The sequence below is a fragment of the Euleptes europaea genome, chromosome 7 (genome assembly GCF_029931775.1).
Source record: "Euleptes europaea isolate rEulEur1 chromosome 7, rEulEur1.hap1, whole genome shotgun sequence".
In the NCBI taxonomy this organism is placed as follows: domain Eukaryota; kingdom Metazoa; phylum Chordata; class Lepidosauria; order Squamata; family Sphaerodactylidae; genus Euleptes; species Euleptes europaea.
The window spans coordinates 100,473,089-100,500,551 of record NC_079318.1 but is presented as its reverse complement, the minus strand read 5'-3'; the positions used below and the strand labels follow the sequence as shown (position 1 = coordinate 100,500,551).

The 27,463-nt window shown below is 48.3% G+C and overlaps 1 protein-coding gene across 1 annotated transcript in view; it reads right to left on the bottom strand.

Annotated features, from left to right (window-relative positions):
• ANP32E (acidic nuclear phosphoprotein 32 family member E) overlaps positions 1–27,463 on the bottom strand; it is a 105,204-nt gene that overhangs the window by 5,012 nt on the left and 72,729 nt on the right. Inside the window, exons 2-6 of the mRNA XM_056852903.1 lie at positions 5,602–5,660; positions 2,538–2,687; positions 2,011–2,133; positions 1,183–1,348; positions 161–333 (exon numbers count right to left, since the gene is read on the bottom strand). Of these exons, the coding sequence (XP_056708881.1) occupies positions 161–333; positions 1,183–1,348; positions 2,011–2,133; positions 2,538–2,687; positions 5,602–5,655 (666 nt within the window). The 5' untranslated portion in view covers positions 5,656–5,660. The remainder of the gene's footprint in view (positions 1–160; positions 334–1,182; positions 1,349–2,010; positions 2,134–2,537; positions 2,688–5,601; positions 5,661–27,463) is intronic.

Genomic DNA, 27,463 nt, shown 5'->3' with positions numbered 1-27,463 from the left:
ATACATTTGCATGAAATATTCTCACCAATCTATAGTACTTTAAAGCCTGGCAACACCAAAAATTCTTTCACATGTTCATGCTTGCCTTAAAATTCTAAATCTCATATTGCAAGTTAACAAAGTTTAATCTACAGTGCTGGAATAAGAGAACATAATTTACCTGAATCTCTTCTTTCATCAAGTATGAAAGGCCTACTTCTTCCTCTTCCTCCTCCTCTTCACCTTCAGCTTCCCCTAAATCTGAACCATCATCCTCTTCCTCATCGTTCTCTTCATATTCTCCTGGGGGACCAGCTTTGTCCTCATCTTCTTCGTCCTCATCCTCATCCCCATCTGAAGGGAAGAAAATGCTACTAAATGCATGCCACATATCCCTCTCCATCCCCATTCCAAAAATACGAGCATTAACAGGTTTTTCTTTTTTTTTAAAATGTATCTGATCACAGATTCATAGAGTTGGAAGGGACCACCATCAAGTCCAACCCCCTGCACAATGCAGGAAATTCCAAACTACCTCCCTCCCACACCCCCAGTGACCAGAAGATGGCCAAGATGCCCTCCCTCTCATCATCTGCCTAAGGTCACAGAATCAGCATTGCTGACAGATGGCCATCTAACCTCTTCTTAAAAACCTCCAGGGAAGGAGAGCCCACCACCTCCCGAGGAAGCCTGTTCCACTGAGGAACCGCTCTGTTAGAAAATTCTTCCTGATGTCTAGACGGAAACTCTTTTGATTTAATTTCAACCCATTGGTTCTGGTCAGACCTTCTTGGGCAACAGAAAACAACTCGGCACCCTCTATATGACAGCCCTTAGAGTACATGAGGATGGTTATCATATCCCCTCTCAGTCTTCTCCTCTTCAAGCTACACATACCCAGCTCCTTCAGCCTTTCTTCATAGGACTTGGTCTCCAGACCCCCTCACCATCTTTGTTGACCTCCTCTGGACACGTTCCAGCTTGTCTACATCCTTCTTAAATTGTGGTGCCCAAAACTGAACACAGTACTCTAGGTGAGGTCTGACCAGAGCAGAGTAAAGCGATACCATCACTACAAGTGATCTGGCCACTATACTTCTGGCCAAGACCACATTTGCCTTTTTAGCTACCGCATCACACTGCTGACTCATGTTCAGTGTTTGGTCTACTAAGACCTACTGAAATATTTACACAAATAGTTACCTTCATCATCTTCATCTTGTGAGTCAGGGGCCTCATTATCATCTTGATCAAATCCATCTAGATATGTGATTTGCTGAAGCAGCTCAAACACACTTTCTCTGTAATCTTCCAGGTTTGTGACTTCACAGTTAAACAAATCAAGACTCTTCAAGTTCTTAAGATTTTGCTGAAAAAACACACACAATTAAAAAAAAAATCTTCCAGTCAAATTACTGAAACTTTTAACTGCTTCTTCATTAAGCTGCCGGCACTGTATCAACATTGATAGCAAAGAATGCATCGCACACAGAGTTCTTTTCACCTATCACAGCCCCACAAATCAGAGAGCTGTCTGCTTTACAGATGAAAGCAGGCACATCTTTTACAACCTTTCTTGTTGAGTACCAAAAATCAGAAACTTTAACAGAGGGTAGTATGTTTAGAATGCCTTGACCAAAAAGATAGGTAAGGTTTCATATACATTTAATTCTAGCGACTCCCAAGAGCAAACTCAATTGTGAACTTTGATATCACCCATTCTGAGTCACCCTTTCTATGCATGACAACCATACACTAACACATAAACAAGCAGCAGCTACCCCTGCTCCAATATAGAACGGAACACATTAAACCATCCTGTCTGTCAACTTTAAACAAAGCAACTTCCTGTGTAAACCATTAACTCTTTTTATTATATCTAATACTTGGTATTACAACCAACATACATACCACTCACTACCAATGTACATACCAATCCATTACAGAGCATATACCTTTGGTTATATTATCCCTTTCCCCCTTCTATCTATGCTTATTCCAAGTCCACTTTTTATTCGCTGTTATACTTACAAGAGCTTCCACAGTGCTGAGATCTTTGATTTTGTTGCCGCTCAGATTTAAATATGTGAGATTTGGACATCTCTCTGCCAGGACCTCCAGACCCCCTAAAATTAGGTTGTCGCTCAGTTCCAGCTACAATACACAAATATCATGCAATCAGGCCTTGATACTTTCTCAAGTCCACGTTTTAGTAAAATGGCAAGTATTCTACAATTCTGCTGTCTAGTAACTGTTACTCAAGGAAGTACCCTAAGCACTGCACTAAAATTTATCTGGAGCCAAACAGTGACTGGTTGTAGTTCAATAGCACCTTAGAGAGCGACAAGATTTTTTGAGATTCAAATCTCCCTTGGTCAGTGATGCAGGCATATGTTATTGTTTTTCACCAGGAATTAGATCTGTAGTGCAGTGCCACTAATTAATCTCCAAAGAACAAATCACGTCGTCCCCATGCAAGTTTGTGGAAGTAAAGGGTTTCCCTGCCAGCCAGCCACTGGCAAAACCCAACATATCCTTTGCAGCAGACCACCACTCACCTTTCGAAGTTTAGTTAAGGTGGGGAGCTTGGCCAGAGACGTCAGCTCTACGTTGGCCATGCTGAGGAACTCTAATTCTTTAAAGGTGTCATTCAGGCCTTCAATTTCACCATTGCTAGACCGACAGTTGTCAAGAACCAACTCAGCCACCTACAAAAAAGACCAAACGCAGCCATCTTTGAAGAGCCAACCTTTTATTTTGTGGGTAGATCGTGCCGGCTGAGGTCAAAAGGGTTGAAAATGTTATCTCCCTTTGCATCTTTATTTCCAACATTTTGTTTATTGTCATTAATACAAAATGCAGCAGCCAGGATACTGAACCCAGGGCTGGGTCCAGGGACCATGTCACCCTGTGCTGAAAAGTCTGCACTGGAGGCTCCTCTGTTTCAGGGCGCGATTCAAGGCACAGGATTTTACCTTTAAGACCCTAAACAGTTTAGGACCTGGGTACCCAAAGGACTGCCCTCCTCCCAACCAAAATATTCCTCACAAGTGGAGTTCTCTTATTTATTAACTAAAACATTCACGCCCTGCCTTTCCTCGTGGTTCAAGGCAGCTCATGCGTGGTGGGAGGTGGCCACAGGCTTCTTCAGTGGTGGCACTTCACTGCAAAGGGGCAGTAGGAACAGTGACCCAGCGCACAGCTCTCCTGGACCTCGATGCAGGAGCATCTTCTGGGGACGCGGACAGCCAGGAAGTGCAAGGCCTGCAAAATGACCCCTCTCTTCCTAGTCCAGAAAGCAATGGGACTATCACCACAGTCACTAAAGAACCCCCCCCCCCCGCCGAATCCCGGCACCAAAGAGCTTCCAGAATCCCAGGTTTCAGAGATTAGGGGAATAGAGCCATGGCCCTATGAGGAGAGGTTAAAACACTTTGGGCTGTTTAGCTTGGAAAGAAGGCGGCTGAGGGGAAACCTGATAGAGGTCTATAAAATTGTGCATGGTTTGGAGAGGGTGGACAGGGAGAAGCGTTTCCTCCCTCTCTCGTAATACCAGGATGTGGGGTCATCTGCTGAAGCTGGAGAGGGAGAGATTCAAAACTGATAAAAGGAAGCTATGCACAGTTAAATGATGGAACTCCCTGCCCCAGGATGTGGGGATGGCTGCCAGCTTGGAAGGCTTGAAGAGGGGAGTGGACATGTTCACGGAGGAGAGGCGTATTTGTGGCTAATAGTTAAAATGGATACTAGTCATGATTTTCTCCCGGTTCAGAGGAGCATGCCTATTACGTTAGGTGCAGTGGAGCAAAGGCAGGATAAATGCTGCTGCAGCTGCCTTGCCTGTGGGCTTCCAACAGGCACCCGGTTGGCCACGGTGCGAACAGATGGCTGGCTTTGATGGGCCTGGGTCCGATCCAGCAGGGTTTTCCTTAGGTTCTTATGTAGAAGGCCCGCAACCTACAGGGCCCAGGCTGGATTGAGGTTGGATGAGGCCCTAAGCTATCGAAGGCAACGGGGCCCTTTATCTGTCCAGCTGTCCTTTGCCAATGACAAACTGTGGCCTTTTTTTGTGTTGGATATAGGCTGTATGGTAATGTATGGGCCTAATAGGTCTCTAAAAGCCATTTGCACATAACAAAAAATGCATTTTATCAAAGTAACTTCGTCAAAGTAGTTGTGTTGAACACGTGCTAAATTTAAGGCTTCCACGGCGGTGGTACTTCACTGCAAAGGGGCAGCAGGAGCAGTGACCCAGCGCACAGCGCTCCGGGACCTCGAGGCAGGAGCATCTCCTGGGGACGCCGAGAAGCCATTTGTGCGTAACAAAAGATGCATTTTATCAAAGTAGTTTGTGTTGAATATATGCTAAATTTGAGGCTTCCTCAGTGGTGGCCCTTCACTGCAAAGGGGCAGTAGGAACAAGCCATTTGCACATAACAAAAAATGCATTTTATCAAAGTAATTTCATCAAAGTAGTTGTGTTGAACATATGATAAATTTGAGGCTTCCTCAGGGGTGGCACTTCACTGCAAACGGGCAGTCGGAGCAGTGGCACAGCGCTCCTGGACCTCGAGGCAGGAGCATCTCCTGGGGACGCCGAGAAGCCATTTGCGCATAACAAAAAATGCATTTTATCAAAGTAACTTCATCAAAGTAGTTGTGTTGAACACATGCTAAATTTGAGGCTTCCTCGGCGGTGGCCCTTCACTGCAAAGGGGCAGCAGGAGCAGTGACCCAGCGCACAGTGCTCCGGGACCTCGAGGCAGGAGCATCTCTGGGGGACGCCGGCAGCCGGGAAGCGCAAGGCCTGCATAAATTTTTTTTGGGGGGGGGGTCCCCCAAGAGAGCGGGCCCCCAAGCTCCAGCTGCTTTCGCTTCTAGGTCCACCCGGCCCTGGGGCGGAGGCAGCCTCCTGCCCGTCTGGGCGGGGCGAGGAAGAGGGGCGAGGGGAGAGGGGCGCGGGGACGTCGGGGCCAGCCGCGTCCCCCCCCCACCCGACCTTTGGGGAGGGGTCTCTGCGAGCGCGCCTGGAGCCGCGCGCAGCCTCCCCTGCCGGCCCGGCTGGCTGTCCGGGGCGCGCGGGCGGCGCGTCCTTTGGCGAGGCTCGCCGGGGACTCCTGCCCAAGTGGGTGGGTGGGTGGGTGGGTGGGCGCGCCAGACGGGAGCCTCTCAGCCCCCCCCTACCCCCACCCCGCCCCGGGACTCCAGGCGGCAATCGCCTTATCTCCTTCGGCCCATGAGGAGAGGAGGGGGCTGCCCCCCGCCTCCTCCCCTCCTGCGCAGCTGGATGCCCAGCCGGGCCCGTCCGCCGGGTGCGCCACGGGGAAATTACGCACGACCTACATCGGGCCGGGGCCGCGAAACGCCGCCCCCGGGGGGGTGGGCGGGGGGGGGGGGGCGGGGGTTCCCCTCCGGCAGGGGGTTCCCCCGCGCAACGCGCCGCGTCCCAGACCCCCTCCCCGCCGCCCCCCGGCGCGCGCTTCCCCTCTCCCCCCCGCGCGCCCTCGGTTTCCAGCGCGCGGCGCATGGCGCGGGGGGCGCACGCGGCCGGAGCCCCCGGGAAGGCGAGCCGCCCCCTCCCCCCCGGCGCAGCCCCTCTTCCCGGGCGGGGGGGGGGCTCACCTTCTCGGGCGCGCGGTTGCGCAGCTCCAGGTGGATGCGCTTCTTCATCTCCATGGCGGAGGGGTGTCCGGGCGCGCAGCTCCTCCGCCGCCCTCAATGGCCGCGCGCGCGCTCAGCCTCCATGACTCGGCGCCTGGGGGGGGGGGGCCGGCGCCGCCCCGCACGCCCCGCCTCCCCCACTGCCCGCCCCACTGCCCGCCCCGCTCCGGCCAGCCGGACCTCCCCCCCCCCCTCTCTCTCTGGCGCCCCAGGCGAGGCGGAGGCCGCCGTGCCACCACCGCCACCAGCAGCAGCCGCCGCCGCCTTTGTGTGCGGCGCGCGGAGACGCCGGAGGGACGGGGCGCCTTGCCCAGCCAGCCCAGCCAGCCCAGCCCAGCCCTCGCCAGCTTCTCCCCCCCCCCCGCCCCAGTTCTTTTCCTTTTTTCTTTTTAATACAACATTTTTTATTATTGTCCCAACATGATTAATCACAGGGTCTCACAAAGATATAAACAGTAAGAAGCCATAACAGGTCGGTCGCTTTCTTAAAATATATACATATGCAATCAAAACTTGGACTTCCCCCACATCTCCCTATCAACATTTAGGCTTCCCCCACATCTCCCTATCAACATTTAGACTTCCCCCACATCTCCCTATCAAAATTTAGGCTTCCCCCACATCTCCCTATCAAAATTTAGGCTTCCCCTACATCTCCCTACATCTTGCCATGCATTGGTAATCTCTTTTGCGTACTAAATATTGTCAAAGGCTTTCACGGTCAGAGTTCATATTGGTTCTCGTAGGTTATCCAGGCTGTGTGACCGGGGTCTTGGTGTTTTCTTCCCTGACGTTTCGCCCGCAGCTGTGGCAGCCGGCATCTTCAGAGGAGGAACACCGAAGGACAGTGTCTCTCAGTGTCAAGGGTGTAGGAAGAGTAATATATAGCCAGCCCAGCCCTCGCCAGCTTCTCCCCCCCCCACTCACCCCAGTTCTTTTCCTTTTTTTTTAATACAAATTTTTTTATTATTGTCCCAACATGATTAATCGCAGGGTCTCACAAAGATATAAACAGTAAGAAGCCATAACAGGTCGGTCGCTTCCTTAAAATATATACGTATACAACCAAAACTTCGACAAAAAGGGCCAGAGTCCAGTAGCACCTTAAAGACTAACAAAAATTTTTCTCAGTGGGTCGCCGTGTTAGTCTGTTTGTAGTAGTCAAAAAGGGCCAGAGTCCAGTAGCACCTTAGACTAACAAAAATATTTTCTGGTAGGGTAGATCTGAAGAAGTGAGCTGTGGCTCACGAAAGCTCCTACCCTACCAGAAAATATTTTTGTTAGTCTTTAAGGTGCTACTGGACTCTGGCCCTTTTTGAAAAATATTTTCTGGTAGGGTATGCGCTTTCGTGAGCCACGGCTCACTTCTTCAGGTATCTGAAGAAGTGAGCTGTGGCTCACAAAAGCTCATACCCTGCCAGAAAATATTTTTGTTAGTCTTGAAGGTGCTACTGGACTCTGACCCTTTTTGACTACTGCAAACAGACTAACACGGCGACCCACTGTGAATAATCAAAACTTAGACTTCCCCTACATCTCCCTATCAAAATTTAGACTTCCCTACATCTCCCTACATCTTGCCGTAAATTGGTAATCTCTTTTGCATACTAAATATTGTCGAAGGCTTTCACGGTCAGAGTTCATATTGGTTCTTGTTGGTTATCTGGGCTGTGTGACCGTGGTATTTTCTTTCCTGACGTTTCGCCAGCAGCTGTGGCCGGCATCTTCAGAAGAGTCACACCGAAAGACAGTGCCTCTCAGTGTCAAGTGTGTAGGAAGAGTAATATATAGTCAGGAAGGGGATTGGGTTTGAGCTGAGTCATTGTCCTGCAAAAAGTATCAAAGGTAATGTGCTAATCGGTTTGACATGGTAAACAAGGGTTCGTGGTCACAGGTTCTTGTAGGTTATCCGGGCTGTGTGACCGTGGTCTGGGTGTTTTCTTTCCTGACGTTTCGCCAGCAGCTGTGGCAGGCATCTTCAGAGGAGGAACACTGAAGGACAGTGTCTCTCAGTGTCAAGGGTGTAGGAAGAGTAATATATAGCCAGCCCAGCCCTCGCCAGCTTCTCCCCCCCCCCGCCCCAGTTCTTTTCCTTTTTTTTTAATACAAATTTTTTTATTATTGTCCCAACATGATTAATCACAGGGTCTCACAAAGATATAAACAGTAAGAAGCCATAACAGGTCGGTCGCTTTCTTAAAATATATACATATGCAATCAAAACTTGGACTTCCCCCACATCTCCCTATCAACATTTAGGCTTCCCCTACATCTCCCTATCAAAATTTAGACTTCCCCCACATCTCCCTATCAAAATTTAGGCTTCCCCCACATCTCCCTATCAAAATTTAGGCTTCCCCTACATCTCCCTACATCTTGCCATGCATTGGTAATCTCTTTTGCGTACTAAATATTGTCGAAGGCTTTCACGGTCAGAGTTCATATTGGTTCTCGTAGGTTATCCGGGCTGTGTGACCGGGGTCTTGGTGTTTTCTTCCCTGACGTTTCGCCCGCAGCTGTGGCACCCGGCATCTTCAGAGGAGTAACACTGAAGGACAGTGTCTCTCAGTGTCAAGGGTGTAGGAAGAGTAATATATAGCCAGCCCAGCCCTCGCCAGCTTCTCCCCCCCCCGCCCCAGTTCTTTTCCTTTTTTTTTTAATACAAATTTTTTTATTATTGTCCCAACATGATTAATCACAGGGTCTCACAAAGATATAAACAGTAAGAAGCCATAACAGGTCGGTCGCTTTCTTAAAATATATACATATGCAATCAAAACTTGGACTTCCCCCACATCTCCCTATCAACATTTAGGCTTCCCCTACATCTCCCTATCAAAATTTAGACTTCCCCCACATCTCCCTATCAAAATTTAGGCTTCCCCCACATCTCCCTATCAAAATTTAGGCTTCCCCTACATCTCCCTACATCTTGCCATGCATTGGTAATCTCTTTTGCGTACTAAATATTGTCGAAGGCTTTCACGGTCAGAGTTCATATTGGTTCTCGTAGGTTATCTGGGCTGTGTGACCGGGGTCTTGGTGTTTTCTTCCCTGACGTTTCGCCCGCAGCTGTGGCACCCGGCATCTTCAGAGGAGTAACACTGAAGGACAGGGTCTCTCAGTGTCAAGGGTGTAGGAAGAGTAATATATAGCCAGCCCAGCCCTCGCCAGCTTCTCCCCCCCCCCGCCCCAGTTCTTTTCCTTTTTTTTTAATACAAAATTTTTTATTATTGTCCCAACATGATTAATCGCAGGGTCTCACAAAGATATAAACAGTAAGAAGCCATAACAGGTCGGTCGCTTCCTTAAAATATATACATATGCAATCAAAACTTGGACTTCCCCCACATCTCCCTATCAACATTTAGACTTCCCCCACATCTCCCTATCAAAATTTAGGCTTCCCCCACATCTCCCTATCAAAATTTAGGCTTCCCCTACATCTCCCTACATCTTGCCATGCATTGGTAATCTCTTTTGCGTACTAAATATTGTCGAAGGCTTTCACGGTCAGAGTTCATATTGGTTCTCGTAGGTTATCCGGGCTGTGTGACCGGGGTCTTGGTGTTTTCTTCCCTGACGTTTCGCCCGCAGCTGTGGCACCCGGCATCTTCAGAGGAGGAACACTGAAGGACAGTGTCTCTCAGTGTCAAGGGTGTAGGAAGAGTAATATATAGCCAGCCCAGCCCTCGCCAGCTTCTCCCCCCCCCCCGCCCCAGTTCTTTTCCTTTTTTTTTAATACAAATTTTTTTATTATTGTCCCAACATGATTAATCACAGGGTCTCACAAAGATATAAACAGTAAGAAGCCATAACAGGTCGGTCGCTTCCTTAAAATATATACATATGCAATCAAAACTTGGACTTCCCCCACATCTCCCTATCAACATTTAGACTTCCCCCACATCTCCCTATCAACATTTAGACTTCCCCCACATCTCCCTATCAAAATTTAGGCTTCCCCCACATCTCCCTATCAAAATTTAGGCTTCCCCCACATCTCCCTACATCTTGCCATGCATTGGTAATCTCTTTTGCGTACTAAATATTGTCAAAGGCTTTCACGGTCAGAGTTCATATTGGTTCTCGTAGGTTATCCGGGCTGTGTGACCGGGGTCTTGGTGTTTTCTTCCCTGACGTTTCGCCCGCAGCTGTGGCAGCCGGCATCTTCAGAGGAGGAACACTGAAGGACAGTGTCTCTCAGTGTCAAGGGTGTAGGAAGAGTAATATATAGCCAGCCCAGCCCTCGCCAGCTTCTCCCCCCCCCGCCCCAGTTCTTTTCCTTTTTTTTTTAATACAACATTTTTTATTATTGTCCCAACATGATTAATCGCAGGGTCTCACAAAGATATAAACAGGAAGAAGCCATAACAGGTCGGTCGCTTCCTTAAAATATATACATATGCAATCAACACTTGGACTTCCCCCACATCTCCCTATCAACATTTAGACTTCCCCCACATCTCCCTATCAACATTTAGGCTTCCCCCACATCTCCCTATCAAAATTTAGGCTTCCCCTACATCTCCCTACATCTTGCCATGCATTGGTAATCTCTTTTGCGTACTAAATATTGTCAAAGGCTTTCACGGTCAGAGTTCATATTGGTTCTCGTAGGTTATCCGGGCTGTGTGACCGGGGTCTTGGTGTTTTCTTCCCTGACGTTTCGCCCGCAGCTGTGGCAGCCGGCATCTTCAGAGGAGGAACACCGAAGGACAGTGTCTCTCAGTGTCAAGGGTGTAGGAAGAGTAATATATAGCCAGCCCAGCCCTCGCCAGCTTCTCCCCCCCCCCCGCCCCAGTTCTTTTCCTTTTTTTTTTAATACAAAATTTTTTATTATTGTCCCAACATGATTAATCGCAGGGTCTCACAAAGATATAAACAGTAAGAAGCCATAACAGGTCGGTCGCTTCCTTAAAATATATACGTATACAACCAAAACTTCGACAAAAAGGGCCAGAGTCCAGTAGCACCTTAAAGACTAACAAAGAATTTTTCTCAGTGGGTCGCCGTGTTAGTCTGTTTGTAGTAGTCAAAAAGGGCCAGAGTCCAGTAGCACCTTAAAGACTAACAAAGAATGTTTTCTGGTAGGGTAGATCTGAAGAAGTGAGCTGTGGCTCACGAAAGCTCATACCCTACCAGAAAATATTTTTGTTAGTCTTTAAGGTGCTACTGGACTCTGGCCCTTTTTGAAAAATATTTTCTGGTAGGGTAGGAGCTTTCGTGAGCCACGGCTCACTTCTTCAGATACAGCTAGAATGGGAATGTGAGGATGTTTAGTTAATCTGTATCTGAAGAAGTGAGCTGTGGCTCACGAAAGCTCATACCCTACCAGAAAATATTTTTGTTAGTCTTTAAGGTGCTACTGGGCTCTTGCTCTGAGCTGTGGCTGACGAAAGCTCCTACCCTACCAGAAAATATTTTTGTTGGTCTTTAAGTTGCTACTGGACTCTGGCCCTTTTTGAAAAATATTTTCTGGTAGGGTATGCGCTTTCGTGAGCCACGGCTCACTTCTTCAGATACAGCTAGAATGGGAGAGCCACGGCTCACTTCTTCAGATACAGCTAGAATGGGAATGTGAGGATGTTTAGTTAATCTGTATCTGAAGAAGTGAGCTGTGGCTCACGAAAGCGCATACCCTGCCAGAAAATATTTTTGTTAGTCTCGAAGGTGCTACTGGACTCTGGCCCTTTTTGACTACTGCAAACAGACTAACACGGCGACCCACTGTGAATTATCAAAACTTACACTTCCCCTACATCTCCCTATCAAAATTTAGACTTCCCCTACATCTCCCTACATCTTGCCGTAAATTGGTAATCTCTTTTGCATACTAAATATTGTCGAAGGCTTTCACGGTCAGAGTTCATATTGGTTCTTGTTGGTTATCTGGGCTGTGTGACCGTGGTATTTTCTTTCCTGACGTTTCGCCAGCAGCTGTGGCCGGCATCTTCAGAAGAGTCACACCGAAAGACAGTGCCTCTCAGTGTCAAGTGTGTAGGAAGAGTAATATATAGTCAGGAAGGGGGTTGGGTTTGAGCTGAGTCATTGTCCTGCAAAAAGTATCAAAGGTAATGTGCTAATCGGTTTGACATGGTAAACAAGGGTTCGTGGTCACAGGTTCTTGTAGGTTATCCGGGCTGTGTGACCGTGGTCTGGGTGTTTTCTTTCCTGACGTTTCGCCAGCAGCTGTGGCAGGCATCTTCAGGGGAGTAACACTGAAGGACAGTGTCTCTCAGTGTCAAGTGTGTAGGAAGAGTAATATATAGTCAGAAAGGGGTTGGGTTTGAGCTGAATCATTGTCCTGCAAAAAGTATCAAAGGTAATGTGCTCATCATTGTCCTGTAAGTATCCAGATAATGTGCTAATGAGGGTGTGGTATGTTAATATGGAACCATTGTATCCTGAAGAGATCTGTTAATGTGTGAAATCCAAAGCTAATCGGCATGGCTATTGTTGACTGTAGTCTTTGTTAGTCTGGAGGTTTTTTAGGACAGGAAGCCAAGCCTTATTCATTCTTAAACTCTTTTCTTTTTTGTTAAAGTTGTGCTGATGTTTATGAATTTCAATGGCTTCTCAGTGCAATCTGACTATATATATATATATATATATATATATATATATATATATATATATATATATATAAATACACACACACACACATATATACAATCAAAATTTAACTTCCCCTACATCTTGCCATAAATGCAGAAATTTCTAATGCTAGTACCCAACCCCTTTCTGACTATATATTACTCTTCCTACACACTTGATGCTGAGAGACACTGTCCTTCAGTGTTACTCCTCTGAAGATGCCAGCCACAGCTGCGGGCGAAACATCAGGAAAGAGAACACCAAGACCACGGTCACACAACCCGGATAACCTACAAGAACTGATTAGCACATTACCTTTAATACTTTGCAGGACAATGACTCGGCTCAAACCCAACCCCCTTCTGACTATATATTACTCTTCCTACACACTTGACACTGAGAGACACTGTCCTTCAGTGTTACTCCTCTGAAGATGCCTGCCACAGCTGCTGGCGAAACGTCAGGGAAGAAAACACCAAGACCACGGTCGCACAGCCCAGATAAACTACAAGGACCAAAGAACCATACCTCCAGCACCTCCAAAGATGGAGATTCATTGACCTTGAGCTGGAATCCTTGAGAAGTAAAAAGAAGTGCAGAGACAGGGAGAGGAAAAAGATAAATAAGACACTGTCCTTCAGTGTTACTCCTCTGAAGATGGCAGCCACAGCTGCGGGCGAAATGTCAGGAAAGAAAATACCAAGACCACGGTCGCACAGCCCAGATAAACTACAAGGACCAGCTAGTACTATTGTTAATATTTATTAATCTCTTTATCATTATATTTCCCATTGCAGAACATAAAAAGGAAAAAAAAAGAATTTTTATAATTAATAATATCATATAAAGGAGAGATAAAAGAGAAAAAAAGTAAAAAGGAAAAGAAATAGTAAATCTCCCTACAAATAAATGGATTAGTATAATAAAAAGCATTTAGTTATTTCCATTAAAAATTAATTGTTTTATAAATCCTCCCATTTCTCCCTAACACTCATTTAACATATATTGTTTTTCTAGTAAATTGATACCATATGTGATTCTATTTCCATTATAGCCAATCCTTTCAACCAGTTGCTTTTCAATCATAACCAGTAGAGAAACTAGACTCTTTTTAAATTAGTCCCTTTATCCTGAATTTACAACATTTCTTTCTTTTGCCAGTTCTTTTCCTAATGCCCACCTTTAGGCTGCGCGAGGAGGTGGATCCCGTCGGAAAAAGATGAGATGGACGGACTCAACAAAGGAAGCCACAGCCTTCAATTTGCAAGACCTGAGCAAGGCTGTCCAAGATGGGACATTTGGGAGGACTTTCGTTCATAGGGTCTCCCTGAGTCGGAAGCGACTGGACGGCACTTCACACACACGCACAGTAGCGCCCTGAGCATCAGCACGCTCAGAGGCCCCAGCCGCATGGAGCTGCCTTATACTGAGTCAGGCCCTCGGCCAGCATTGTCTGCTCAGGCCGGCAGCAGCTCTCCAGGGTGTCAGGCAGAGAAAGGTATTTCACATCATCTGCTTGCCTGGTCTCTTCAACTGGAGATGCCAGGGATTGAACCTGGGACCTTCTGCGTGCCAAGCAGGTGCCTTACCACTGAGCCACAGCCAGTCTCCTAAAGGGTGAACACATAAACACTTGAAACTGCCTTCTACTGAATCAGACCCTCGGTCCATCAAAGTCAGTCTTGTAATCTCAGACCAGCAGCAGCTTTCCAGGGAGGTGATGTGAAAGACCCCTGCCTGAGACCCTGGAGAGCCGCTGCCGGTCTGAGTAGACAATACTGACTTTGATGGACCCAGGGTCTGAAGAAGAAGAAGAGTTGGTTTTTATATGCCAACTTTCTCTACCACTTTAGGGATACTCAAACTGGCTTACAATTCCCTTCCCCTCCTCACAACAGACACCCTGTGAGGAAGGTGGGACTGAGAGAGTTGTGACTAGCCCAAGGTCACCCAGCTGGCTTCATGTGGAGGGGTGGGGAAACCAACCTAGTTCACCAGACTAGCCTCCACCGCTCATGTGAAGGAGTGGGGAATCAAACCCGGTTCATAGCCCCGCCACTCATGCAGAGGAGTGGGGCATCAAACCCAGTTCTTCAGATCAGAGTCCACCTCTCCAAACCACCACTCTTAACTACTACACCATGCTCTCTGGTTCAGAATAAGACAGCTTCATGTGTTCTTGTGTTCAAGCTGCCTTATTGCCGCAGCCTGAGTCCAGTCCAGGGGCTCCTCGAGAGGCCAGCAAGGGTTTCAGGGTATTATGGAGGGGATGGCGGCCTCCAAGGGGTCCCTGGACTCAAAACCAACCGGGATACCAAGGGAGTCAGGCAAGGGGGATTTGTGCGGGTGTCAAGTGCCATCAAGCAGCAGCCGACTTAGGGTGACCCCAGCAAGGGCCTGCCGAGGCAAGGGGTGAAGCAGAGGTGGTTCGCCTTGGCCTGCCTCTGCAGAGCAATCCTGGTATTCCTCAGGGGTCTCCCGTCTAGGGCCGAGCCTGCTTAGCTTCCGAGATCTGACCAGATCAGGCTAGCCTGGGCCCAGGTCAGGGCAACATGACGCATATTCAAACAGTTCAGTTGGATCAGGAGGAATGCATGTAACCAGCATTGCGGTAACACTGGTCTACAAAATTAGGGAGCAATGCAATAAAAACAGTATAATTTATACTACGCATAATGGAACGGAAACTGTCTAAAGCTGGAATTGTTGGGATTTGTTCATCCCTGTATCCAGAATAGTTTTGCATTGAAACTCGAAACCAACCTCCTGGGCAGATGCATGGCTGGGACTCACTATCACACCCTGAGGAATTTTACTTGCTCTTTTAAAACATTTTTTGTTTTGTAGTAACTTCCAGCCTGATGAAGGAGTCTAGTGAACCCGAAAGATCGCAAATTGTTATGTGTCATATGATTGGGCCTAATAAAAGTTATCAGTTTGATTGCATTCTGATTTTTTGGATTTTATTTGGGGACCCAAAAGACTGCTAACAGCTCCCTTCTGTATTTAATCCATTAATACATATTCAGAAATGCTTCCTTAATACAAAAGAAAATTGCTCATTGCTCCTGACTATCCCACGTGTACGAACCAGGTTACCTCCATTCATTTTTCACACACAGGACTAAAAACCTCCTGTACACTTTTGCCTACCGTTATGCATATTTTCAGTTAGAGAAATCCATACCCTGAAGGCAGGCACTAGTTTTCCAGGGATATGTAAATAAATACATTTATTGTGAAGCAAAAACACTCTGCAGTATAATAGGCAACAATGAGTAATAATAATGGCAAGGTCCAGGAATTTAAGAGTCACAATCCAGTAGCACCTTAAAGACTAACAAAATGTCTGGCAGGGAATGAGATTTCGTGAGCACAGCTCACTTCTTTGGATACAGCTGGAATGTGAGTCCATCCATCCTTAAGTAGAGTAGAGTGAATTCAGATACCCAATGGCAACAGCATGTCAATGTCAATAGCAGGTAAATGACATTAGCAGGTGTGATTGGCTCAGGTGTGATAAGCTGAGGGGTAGTAGGTGTGCAGAAATCAGCATTAGTAACGAGACAGGAATCCCAGGTCCAGGGGAAAGCATTGTCTTGAGCTTCATCATCAGTTGTTCAGTCCAGGAGAAAGCATTGCCTTGCATTTGCTGTTGAAATCACTTCAGTAGACCCAAGGCCCATCAGTGAATCCCACCCAAGGTTTTGGCTGCTTTAGCATAGCCTCAGGAGAGATTTGACCTCGCCTTCTCCAAACCATGGTGTTGCTAGCTCCTAAAATGGCTGCCAAGGCACATTTAGCCAAGATGGAATCAGGGCAAAAAGCACACAGCTAGCTGGGCATGCAGAAGGCCCCAGGTTCCATCCCCAGCATCTCCAGTTAAAGGAATTAGGCAAATAGGTGATTCGAAAGACCCTTTTCTGCCTGAGACCCTGGAGAGCCGCTGCCAGTCTGAGTAGGCAAGACTGACTTTGACGGACCAGGTGGTCTGATTCAGTAGAAGGCAGCTTCAGGTGTTCAATTTCAGTGAATAGTCTCAGCTTCGGGTTTTCATTCCCCCTGCCCGTTCTCGCTTGCCCTGCCCTCATTCAAGCCCTCCCAGAAAAGCCATTTTTGTCTAGAGTGTAAAGACCTCAGGAAGGGAGCCGGCTCCCCCCACCCCCCCCAGGCATCCTCTCTGGTCACTTTCAGCCACGTGTCAACATCTCCAGGAAGGGAGAAAATAAAATGAAAGAATCCCGCTGTTGGGCTGGTGTGAGATTTGTGGGCTGGGGTCGAGGGTGGGCATGCCCCCTAGCGTCCTTTCTTCTGCAAGCCCAAGAGTTGGGCATCAGGTTAGGGAGAGGAGGGGGTTCAGCCGCATCTGGACCCCTCCCTCTCTGGCCTCGTGCCAGTCCTTGGGCTGCAGAGATGTGGCCTGGCCCTTCTCGGCTCCTGGGCAGGCCTAATAAAAGATTATCTTGGGGAGGGCTGACCCTGGACTCCCCCACAATGCCCTGACCTCAGGGCCAGGCCCAAGGTGAGCGAAAGGAATCTAGGCCAATGGTTTCTCTGGCTGTGCCCTCCCCATAAGTTGTCAGAACTGCTCTGCCTTGGGAGGCTTCAGATGCTGCCGGCCTCTTTCTCTGGCCTGTTCCCAGGTATAGGCTGCTACCCGAGCCCCACTGCCCTTCTGAGGCACGTGCTGGGCCTGCAACGTTCCCAGGAAGGATGCCAGCCTCCAGGTGGGACCTGGGGATCCCCCAGAATTACAGCTCAGACTACAGAAATCAGTTCCCCTGGAGAAAATGGATGTTTTGTAGGGTGGGTTCTATGGCATTGTACCCCACTGAGAACATAAGAACATAAGGCCATGCTGGATCAGACCAAGGTCCCTCATGTCCAGCAGTCTGTTTAACACAGCGGCCAACCAGTTGCCTCTAGGAAGCCCCCAAACAAGATGACTGCAGCAGCACCATCCTGCCTGGGTTCCACAGCAACTAATATAGTAGAGAGAATAGGCATGAACATAAGAACATAAGAAAAGCCCTGCTGGATCAGACCCAGGCCCATCAAGTCCAGCAGTCTGTTCGCACAGTGGCCAACCAGGTGCCTCTAGGAAGCCACAAACAAGACATCTGCAGCAGCATTATCTTGCCTGTGTTCTACAGTACCCAATATCATAGGCCTGCTCCTCTGATCCTGGAGAGAATAGGTATGCATCATGACTGGAATCCATTTTGACTAGTAGCCATGGATAGCCCTCACCTCCATGCACATGTCCACTCCCCTCTTAAAGCCTTCCAAGTTGGCAGCCATCACCACATCCTGGGGCAGGGAGTTCCACAATTTAACCATGCGTTGAGTTAAGAAATACTTTTATCTTTTTTTAATCTCTCACCCTCCGGCTTCAGCAGATGACCCCACGTTCTGGTATTATGAGAGGTCCCTGCCCTCCCCAGCCTCCATCCCCAAACCTCCAGGAGTCCCCCAACCTGGATCTGGCAACCTTCTCATACCTGTCCCACCCCCACATCCCTTGCTGTTGGCCAGGGGTGACCTGGCAACCCTAGTTCCCAGGCTGCTGCTAGCATGTTTCCGGATGTAGCCTCAAGTAGAGTTGCCAACTGTAGGTTGGGAAATATGTGGAGATTTTGGGGGTGCCACCTGGGGAGGGTGGGGTTTGAGGAGAGGCAGGACCTCAATGGAATATACTGCTATAGAGTCCACCCCTCCGAAGCAGCCATTTTCTCCAGGAGGACTGATTTGTCTAGTTCTGGGATATCTCCAGGCTGCACCTGGCAGTTGGCAACCCTCACTGGGAGTCTTTGAAAATAAGGAGATACCAATTGAACTGGAGAGGGGGGTTCCTGCCTTCCCCTCTGCCTGTTTTCTGGCCAGATACAGCTGGGGGGAGTTATTTCCCCCTTTTCGGTTGCTCCAGGTGTAACACGTGAAGCTGCCTTATACTGAATCAGACCCCTGGTCCGTCAAAGTCTATTGTCTACTCAGACTGGCAGTGGCTCTCCAGGGTCTCAGGCAGGGGTCTTTTACATCACCTACTTGCCTGGTCCCTTTAACTGGAGATGCCGGGGATTGAATCCGGGACCTTTTGCATGCCAAGCAGATGATCTTACCACTGAGCCAAGGCCCCCCCCCCCTAGTGTAGTATTCTGTGCACGTGGAGCAGCCAAAAAGGAGAAAATCATTCCTCCAAGCACCATTTCTGGTGGGGAAAACAGGCAGATGAGAAGGCAAGAGCCCCTCATCCCTCCCACATCCTAGTTCCCAGCTCAGTCGGGATCTCCTTTGGTTTCAAGCACAGTCCGGACAGCTGCTGTGCGGCTGCCGGGAGAGAGAGAGAAAGAGAGAGTCAAGTCCAGGGAGCCTCTGTGAAAAATATAATGTCTCGTTTGGCCCCTGTGGTTGGCCATGGTTTGACCGCCAAGGAAGACTGGGGTTGCTACATGGAGGAAGGCAATGGCAAACCACCTCTGCTGAGCTCTTGCCTGAGAAATAAGGTTGCCGGCCTCCAGGTGGTGGCTGGAGATCTCATAGAATCACAGAGTTGGAAGGGTCCGTAAAGGACATCTAGTCCAACCCCCTGCCCAATGCAGTTTCAGCCTAGAGCATCCCTGACAAGTTCTTGTCCAGCCGTTGCTTAAAGACTGCCAGAGATTACAACTGATCTCCAGGTGACAGAGATCAGTTCCCCTGGAGAAAATGGCCGCTTTGGTGATTGGACTCTATGACATGGAAGTCCCTCCCCTCTCCAAACCCCGCCCTCCTCAGGCTCCACCCCCCAAATCCCCAGGTAATAATTCCCAACCCTGGAGCTGGCAACCCAACTGGGAAACCACGCGGTCCTGGGATGGTCATGACTCACTTGTGACTCTGTACAGGGACATCCTCCTTATTTTAGTTGTACATGTAAAAACCAGAAGGGGGTGCCACATAACAACGTATGGGCAGCCAAATCGTGAACCAAGACAATTTTTAGTTGATTAGTCACCAACTAACAGATCAAATTTAAATATACATAATGCCAAAGCCTTAATGCTTTCCCACAAAGTAGCCTGGAGTACTTAAATCTGTTAACCTTTCCCAAGTATAGGAGAGCCTATAGGATGGCCCGATTAATGCTCTGCCGTCAGCTGAGCTGAAGGGCAGATTTAGTAAAATTCCATTTTCCAATAGGATCTGGCGGCAGCAGCAGAAGAGTTGGTTTTTAGATGCCAACTTTCTCCGCCACTTAAGGAAGAATCAAAGTGGCTTACAATCACCTTCCCTTCCCCTCCCACTACAGACAGCCCTTAGAGGGCTGAGAGACCTCTAAGAGAGCTGTGACTAGCCCAACGTCACCCAGCTGGCTTCACGTGGAGGAATGGGGAAACAAATCCAGTTCACCAGGTTAGCCTCCGCTGCTCATGTGGAGGAGCGGGGAATCGAACCTGGTTCTCCAGATCAGACTTCACCATTCCAGAGGTATAATAAGTCACATGTTTTTCATTGTCCGTTAATTGAGGTTGATAGACAGAGACTTGGATGAGTCATTTGATAACAGAAAGAAGGCACACACGCTTTCTGAATCTTTTTTTTTTTAATAACAAATAAATCGGACACGGTAAAGATAGCAAAACTTCTATACATATTGGCTGCCTATTTTAAAGAGTAAGGGGAATATATTAAATATTTTGGCCATTGTGCTTTAGTGTGGTCCTTCTTAAGACCTCTTGGTCATTCGAGTAGAATCATTAAAGATAAATATATTACCATGATAAAAGTGCCCTTTTTAGCATATTGAAGGGAAGGTGAGATGATTTGACTCATCTTCCCCTTAAAGTGTTGAGTCCTACTTTTTAGGGATTGGATGATTCCCGCCTCCTCCCAGAGGGAATCATAGCCCACAGTCACTGGGTTGTGTTGGCAGGGGCATTTTCCTGCTTTTTCTTCTTCTTTGGTCGGCCCTTCTTCTTCCCTGGGCTTTCCACGGGGCTGCGTTGCTCCCTGGGGGAAGCCCCACGACAGCGTCCTTGGTTTCCTCTGGGACAGCACCAGAACACCAAGCTCTGATTCAAAGTGAAATCCCCAATGGGGGGGAAATGGGCAGTTCTTAAGCGTGAAAGTGTGTAACTATAGGAGTGAAGACTGGACAAGGTGGGGCCGTGGCTCAGTTTGTAGAGCACCTGCTTGGCATGCAGAAGGTCCCAGGTTCAATCCCCGGCATCTCCAGTTAAAGGGACCAGGCAGGTAGGTGATTTGAAAGACCTCTGCCTGAGACCCTGGAGAGCCGATGCCGGTCTGAGTAGACGATACGGACTTTGATGGACCCAGGGTCTGATTCAGTATAAGGCAGCTTCGTGTGTTCAAACCTTTTGTTCTGCTCATGAATGGAGGGATCTGGTTTATCAAACCTCCTTTTACAATAAATGCAATAGGTTTTCATTTGCCAGACACCTTTCTGTTGCTTAGCAGTTATCACATTTTATCCTCCATGCACACCCAAACAAAAAAAATCAGAAAAAGAGGGCTGGATGCTGCAGATCAAAGAGTCTCTTGTGTTGGGAGGAGGTTCTTTGTTCTGGGCAAAGCTTCGCTGTTGTAGGAGCAGAACTGCTGGATCCTGTCTTGTGAACAGAGAAGAGCGTCTCAGGTGGGTAGCCATGTTGGTCTGCAGTGGAAGAGCGAGAGTCAAGTCCAGGAGCACCTTCAAGACAAAGAAGGTTTCTAGGGTTAAGCTGTGGAAAGTAGAAGTTCCCTACGTCAGAAGACTGTCAACAGGTAAGGGAGCTGAATTAGATTAACACTGTCGAATGGTTTCACAGTCAGAGTTCATTGGTTCTTGTAGGTTATCCAGGCTGTGTAACCGTGGTCTTGGTATTTTCTTTCCTGACGTTTCGCCAGCAGCTGTGGCAGACATCTTCAGAGGGGTAACACTGAAGGACAATGTCTCTCAGTGTCAAGTGTGTAGGAAGAGTAATATATAGTCAGAAGGGGGTTGGGTTTGAGCTGAGTCATTGTCCTGCAAAGTATTAAAGTATTGTCCTGAAAACCTCCGGACTAACAAAGACTACAGTCCACAATAGCCATGCGGATTAGCCTTGGATTCCACATGTTAACAGATCACTTCAGGATACAATGGTTCCACATTAACATACCACACCTTCATTAGCACATTATCTTGATACTTACAGGGCAATGATTAGCACATTACCTTTAATACTTTGCAGGACAATGACTCAGCTCAAACCCAACCCCCTTCTGACTATATATTACTCTTCCTACACACTTGACACTGAGAGACATTGTCCTTCAGTGTTACTCCTCTGAAGATGCCTGCCACAGCTGCTGGCGAAACGTCAGGAAAGAAAATACCAAGACCACGGTTACACAGCCCGGATAACCTACAAGAACCAATAGATTAACACTGCTTGTTAGGCCTCTGACTACTGGATCTACCCGGCTGGTTTCCCCACTCCTCCACATGAAGCCTGCTGGGTGACCTTGGGCCAGTCACAGTTCTCTCCGAACTCTCTCAACCCCACCTACCTCACAAGGTGTCTGTTGTGGGGAGTGGAAGAGAAGGCGATTGTAAGTCACTTTGAGACTCCTTTAAAGGTAGATAAAATAGGCATATAAAAACCAACTCCTCCTCCTCGACTAGAAATTAGTCTAGTCGAATAAATAAATAACCTTTGCACCTGGACCAGCTGATATCACCACTGCCCCAAGACACAAAGGAAGTTCAACATCCACATTATCAGTAGACTCCCAATCGTTTCTGCTTACCTCACTTCATCCTGCACTAGATTTTACACTTCGAATATTGGTAGATCCAGTAGACCTTGGATTGGCTCTATTTTGAACTGGCCTCTATTTGTAACTCGCCCCCCCCACCACAAACACACATACACCGTTCTGTTGTGTGTATAAATCAGCCTGATGGATTTACACTCTAATGCATCTGATATTTGAAGGACCACCTCCATCTGTATGTCCCTGTGTGCCAACTGTGGTCATCAGGCAGCCATCTGCAGGCTATCCCACGACCGCTTAGGGTGGCCCGTCTGGCATCCAGCTGTGTGGAATGGGCTCCCTGAAGAGGTGAGAGGGGCCCCTCCTTGGAGATCTTCAGGAGGCCCAGCAAGAACTGCTTGTTCGCCAGGGCTTTTGAGGAGGTTTGAGTGGCAGGCATCTTTTAAGGGGTGAGTGGGAGAGGGATTTGGGGCATGCTATTTTATCTTTTGTTTCAGCTGGAGATGTTATAACTATTATTGGAAGCCACCTTCCAATAATAGTTATAACATATAATCATAGAGTTGGAAGGGACTGCCAGGGGCATCTAGTCCAACCCCCTGCACAATGCAGGAAATTCACAACTTCCTCCCCCCACAACCCCAGTGACCCCCACTACATGCCCAGGGTGTTCCTCTGATCATCTGCTTAATGTTATAGAATCAGCATTGCTGACAGATGGCCATCTAACCTCTTCTATAAAACCTCCAGGGAAGGAGAGCCCACCACCTCCCGAGGAAGCCCATTCCACTGAGGAACCGCTCTGTTAAAAAATTCTTCCTAATGACCTTGGAAGTCAAGCGTGCTCTGATTGGTGCTCTTCCGCACTGTCCGTGAAGTACCATTTTGGCCTTCCTTGTTCCCACCTGCTATGGCACCTCTCACCTGATCTGAAGAACCAGGTTCGATTCCCTACTCCTTCACATGAGCGGTGGAGGCTAATCTGGTGAACGGGATTTGTTTCCCCACTTCTACACACGAAGCCAGCTGGGTGACCTTGGGCTAGTCACAGCTTTCTTAGAGCTCTCTCAACCCCACCTACTTCCCAGGGTGTCTGTTGTGGGGAGGGGAAGGTGATTGTAAGCCAGTTTGATTCTCCTTTAAGTGGTAGAGAAAGTCGGCACATAAAAACCAACTCTTCTTCTCCTCCTCCTTCTCCTCCTTCTTCACCTACTCTCCTAGACCTCGACAGGTGTCCTCCAGCTGGGTGACCTTGGGCCAGTCACACACTCTCAGCCCCGCCTGCCTCACAGGGTGTCTGTTGTGGGGAGGGGAAGGGAAGGTGATTGTAAGTCGGTTTGATTCTTCATTAAGTGGGAAAGTCGGCATATAAAAACCAACTCCTCTTCCTCCTCCTCCTCCTCCTCCTCGTAAGCTGGACCCAATGATCTTTCTTCCACTTTCTCCCCCAGAATGGGTCGGTTGCCATGTCTTTCAGAGTGGGGTGCTCCCCCCTCCATGGCTTGCTAGAGCACAAAACCGACCCACCGCCTTTGGCACTAAATTATTTAGGGTGGTTAAAACAAAATCGGACTGTGAAGAGCTCCAGAAGGATCTCTGCATACTGGAAGAATGGGCATTAAAATGGCAAATGAGATTCAATGTGAGTAAGTGTAAAGTGATGCATATTGGGGCAAAAAATCCCAACTTCACATATACACTGATGGGATCTGTGCTGGCAGCATCAGACCAAGAAAGGGATCTTGGGGTGGTAGTGGATAGCTCAATGAAGATGTCAACCCAGTGTGCGGCTGCTGTAAAAAAGGCAAATTCCATGCTGGCCATAATTAGACGAGGAATAGAGAATAAAACTGCTGATATCATACTGCCCTTGTACAAATCTATGGTGAGACCACACTTGGAATACTGTGTACAGTTCTGGTCACCACACCTAAAAAAGGATATTACAGAGCTTGAGAAGGTGCAGAAAAGAGCAACCAAAATGATTAGGGGACTAGAGCAACTGTCCTATGGGGAGCGGTTAAGACCCTTAGGGCTGTTTAGCTTGGAAAGAAGGCGGCTGAGGGGAGACATGATAGAGGTCTATAAAATTATGCATGGTTTGGAGAGAGTGGACAGGGAGAAGTTTTTCTCCCTCTCCCATAGTACTAGAACATGGGGTCATCTGCTTAAGCTGGAGGGTGAGAGATTCAAAACAGATAAAAGGATTTTTTCACACAACGCTTAGTTAAATTGTGGAACTCCCTGCCCCAGGATGTGGTGATGGCTGCCAGCTTGGAGGGCTTTAAGAGGGGAGTGGACATATTCATGGAGGAGAGGGGTATTCATGGCTGTTAGTTAGAATGGACACTAGTCATGATGCATACCTATTCTTTCCAGGATCAGAGGAGCAGGCCTATTATATTAGGTGCTGTGGAACACGGGCAGGACGATGCTGCCGCAGTCGTCTTGTTTGTGGGCTTCCTGGAGGAACCTGGTTGGCCCCTGTGTGAACAGACTGCTGGACTTGATGGGCCTTGGTCTGATCCAGCAGGGCCTTTCTTATGTTCTTATGTTATGTTCTTATGTTTAGGGTTGCCAACGTCCAGGTACTAGCTGGGGATCTCATGCTATTACAACTGATCTCCAGACAATAGAAATCAGTTCCCCTGGAGAAAACGGCCACTTTGGCAATTGGACACTATGGCATTGAAGCCCCTCTCCAAACCCCTCCCTCCACAGGCTGCGCCCCAAAAACCTCCCACCGGTGGCAAAGTACCTGGCAACCCCAGGCATGTTGCTGCACGGGCTACTAGATATAACAGGAGCTGGACGTACCTTTGGAAATCACATTCTGATGTCTTGTAGGAGGAAGTGGAGAAGATGGAGAAGACTGAAGAAGAAGGGGAGCGGGCCCTGAAGTAAATGGCTGGCAGAGTTGTTGAAATACTAAAACACAGAGGCAGGATTAACTCAATCATTTGGCATAGGGATGTCCTACTAAGGGGAAGACTGACGGAGCCTCAGACGTGCCCCCCTCAGGACATGCCTGACCTCCATTCACCACCTGCCCTCTTTAATTCCCCACCTGGCCACAGCTGTTCTGTGGCACCCTTCATGCGCTACTCCTAGGGTTGCTATCCTCTAGGCGGGGCCTGGAGATCCCCCAGAATTAGAACTGAGCATCAGAGATCAGTTGCCCTGGAGAAGATGGCTGCTTTGGAGGGTGGACTTTATGGTCTTATACTCTGCTAAGGTCCCCCCCTTCCTCAAATCCCGCCCTCCTCAGGCTTCCTCCCCAAATGTCCAGGAATTTCTCACTGGCAAACCTCAGTGTCGCTGCCGTTCACCTCCTGCACACCCTTCCCTAGGGTTGCCAACCTCCAGGTACTAGCTGGAGATCTCCTGCTATTACAACTGATCTCCAGCCGATAGAGATCAGTTCCCCTGGAGAAAATGGCCCCTTGGGCAATTGGGCTCTATGGCATTGAAGTCCCCTCCCCAAACCCTGCCCTCCTCTGGCTCCACCCCAAAAACCTCCCGCTGGTTGCGAAGAGGGACCTGGCAAACCCTACCAATGGCCAAAGCTGCCATTTTCTCCAAGGGAATTGATCTGTGTCGCCTGGAGATCAGTTGTACTAATGGAAGTTGGCAACCCTATACCCACCACCCACCCTCCCGCCTGCAGGAGGTGAACAGCAGCGACACTCCCATGTGCTCACGCTACCCAGTCCAGTTGGGGATGGCTCCATGAGCACTGGGAGAACTGGCAATGGAATGAGTGGATGGGGGAAGGACGCATAGGTAGGCAACGGGGGAGGGGAAGGCAGGCAGGCAGGGAGGTGCCATTAGGGGCATAGTGGTGGGCAGAGGAGAGAAGGAGACAGGGCCCCAGGCACTCTTCGTCCAGGCCCACCAAAACCGGGAACCGGCTCTTTGGATAGAGACTCCTTGGCCACTGGGTGCCTTCACTGGCCTAGAAAGGCCAGTTCTCAGGAAGGGGGCTTACTTTAGGTGCTGGAGTTTCATACGGAGAATAGTCCACTTCATATGTGCTGTTTTCTGAAATAGTAAGAACGAGCTTTGGTTATCAAAATGGATACTAGTCATGATGCATACCTATTCTCTCCTGGATCAGAGGAGCTCAGCATGCCCATTATATTACGTGCCTTGGAACACAGGCAGGATAATCCTTCTGCAGTTGTCTTGCTTGTGGGCTTCCTGGAGGCACCTGGTTGGCCACTGTGTGAACAGACTGCTGGACTTGGTGGGCCTGGGTCTGATCCAGCAGGGCTTTTCTTAGGTTCTTATAGATGATAAGGCTATCTATGGCTACTAGTAAAAAAGGATACAAGTCATGATGCATGCCTATTCACTCCAGGATCAGAGGAGCATGCCTATTATCTTAGGTGCTGTGGAACACAGGCAGGAGAATGCTGATGCAGTTGCCTTGTTTGGGGGCTTCCTAGAGGCACCTGGTTGGCCACTGTGGGAACAGACTGCTGGACTTGATGGGCAAAACAGCAAAAAAACTAATGTGAAAACCATTTTACTGATGTAACATTCCCCCAAGGAAGCCTGGTAATTGTGGTTTCGGGAACTCAGTGAGATCTTTTTTGTTAGAGCTCCACACCTACCCCACACCTGCCCCACACCTACCCCACAGAGACAGATCATCTTACCATCATAATAGTCTTGATAATACAAAACATGACTTCCTGTGAAAAGCAAACATTTCAATTAATAACGTGAATTATTGCAGGCCAAGGTATTAATTCTAAATATTACCACCTATCCCTTCCCCTCACCAGCCAACAATCCTCCTCCTCCCAAAGTCCTTAGCCACAATTGCTTCTGAGGTCCAGAGAAAAGCAGTCATAGGGTTGTCAACTCAGGACTGGGACATTCCTGGCAATTTGGGGATGGAGCCTGGAGAAACTATGACATTAATCTTAGAAATGTATTGGCAAGAGAGCATAATGGTTGGATATTCTTTTGAACTATCCTTTTTTATTTCTTTTTCCTCCTTTCCCCTTTTCTCTATATCTCAAATAAATATGTGGTGTAGGGGCTGGCATGCAAATTGTTGGAGCAGATAAGGTTGGTATACAAAAAAAGAGAAGGAGACCCTGTAGGGGGCAGCAAAAGAAAAGTTAGAGAGGACGGTGAGGTCAGGAAGACCTTGGTTGGTTATGCATGGCTACTTTCGCTCATGTTTGCCCCAGTCAGTCTCAGTTGTTCCTTGGAGTTATGTATGAGTTTTCCATCCATTAGAGATGACCTCGCTGCCAGCTCTCAAATCCCGGGACTTCCCATCCCTCTATTAACCTGATTCTTCCATCTCCCCTGAGCTCAGCCTGCTTGAAATCCCCATACATAAGGCAAAGCGCTGGACAGGGAAGCTCGGGGGAGGGACGTTTCTCTCACAGAAAGAACTACAGCCAATTACAAAATGAGTCAAGAGGAGGGGATTCAAATGCTTCCTGCTTCCTGGGAGTTCTTTCTGAGC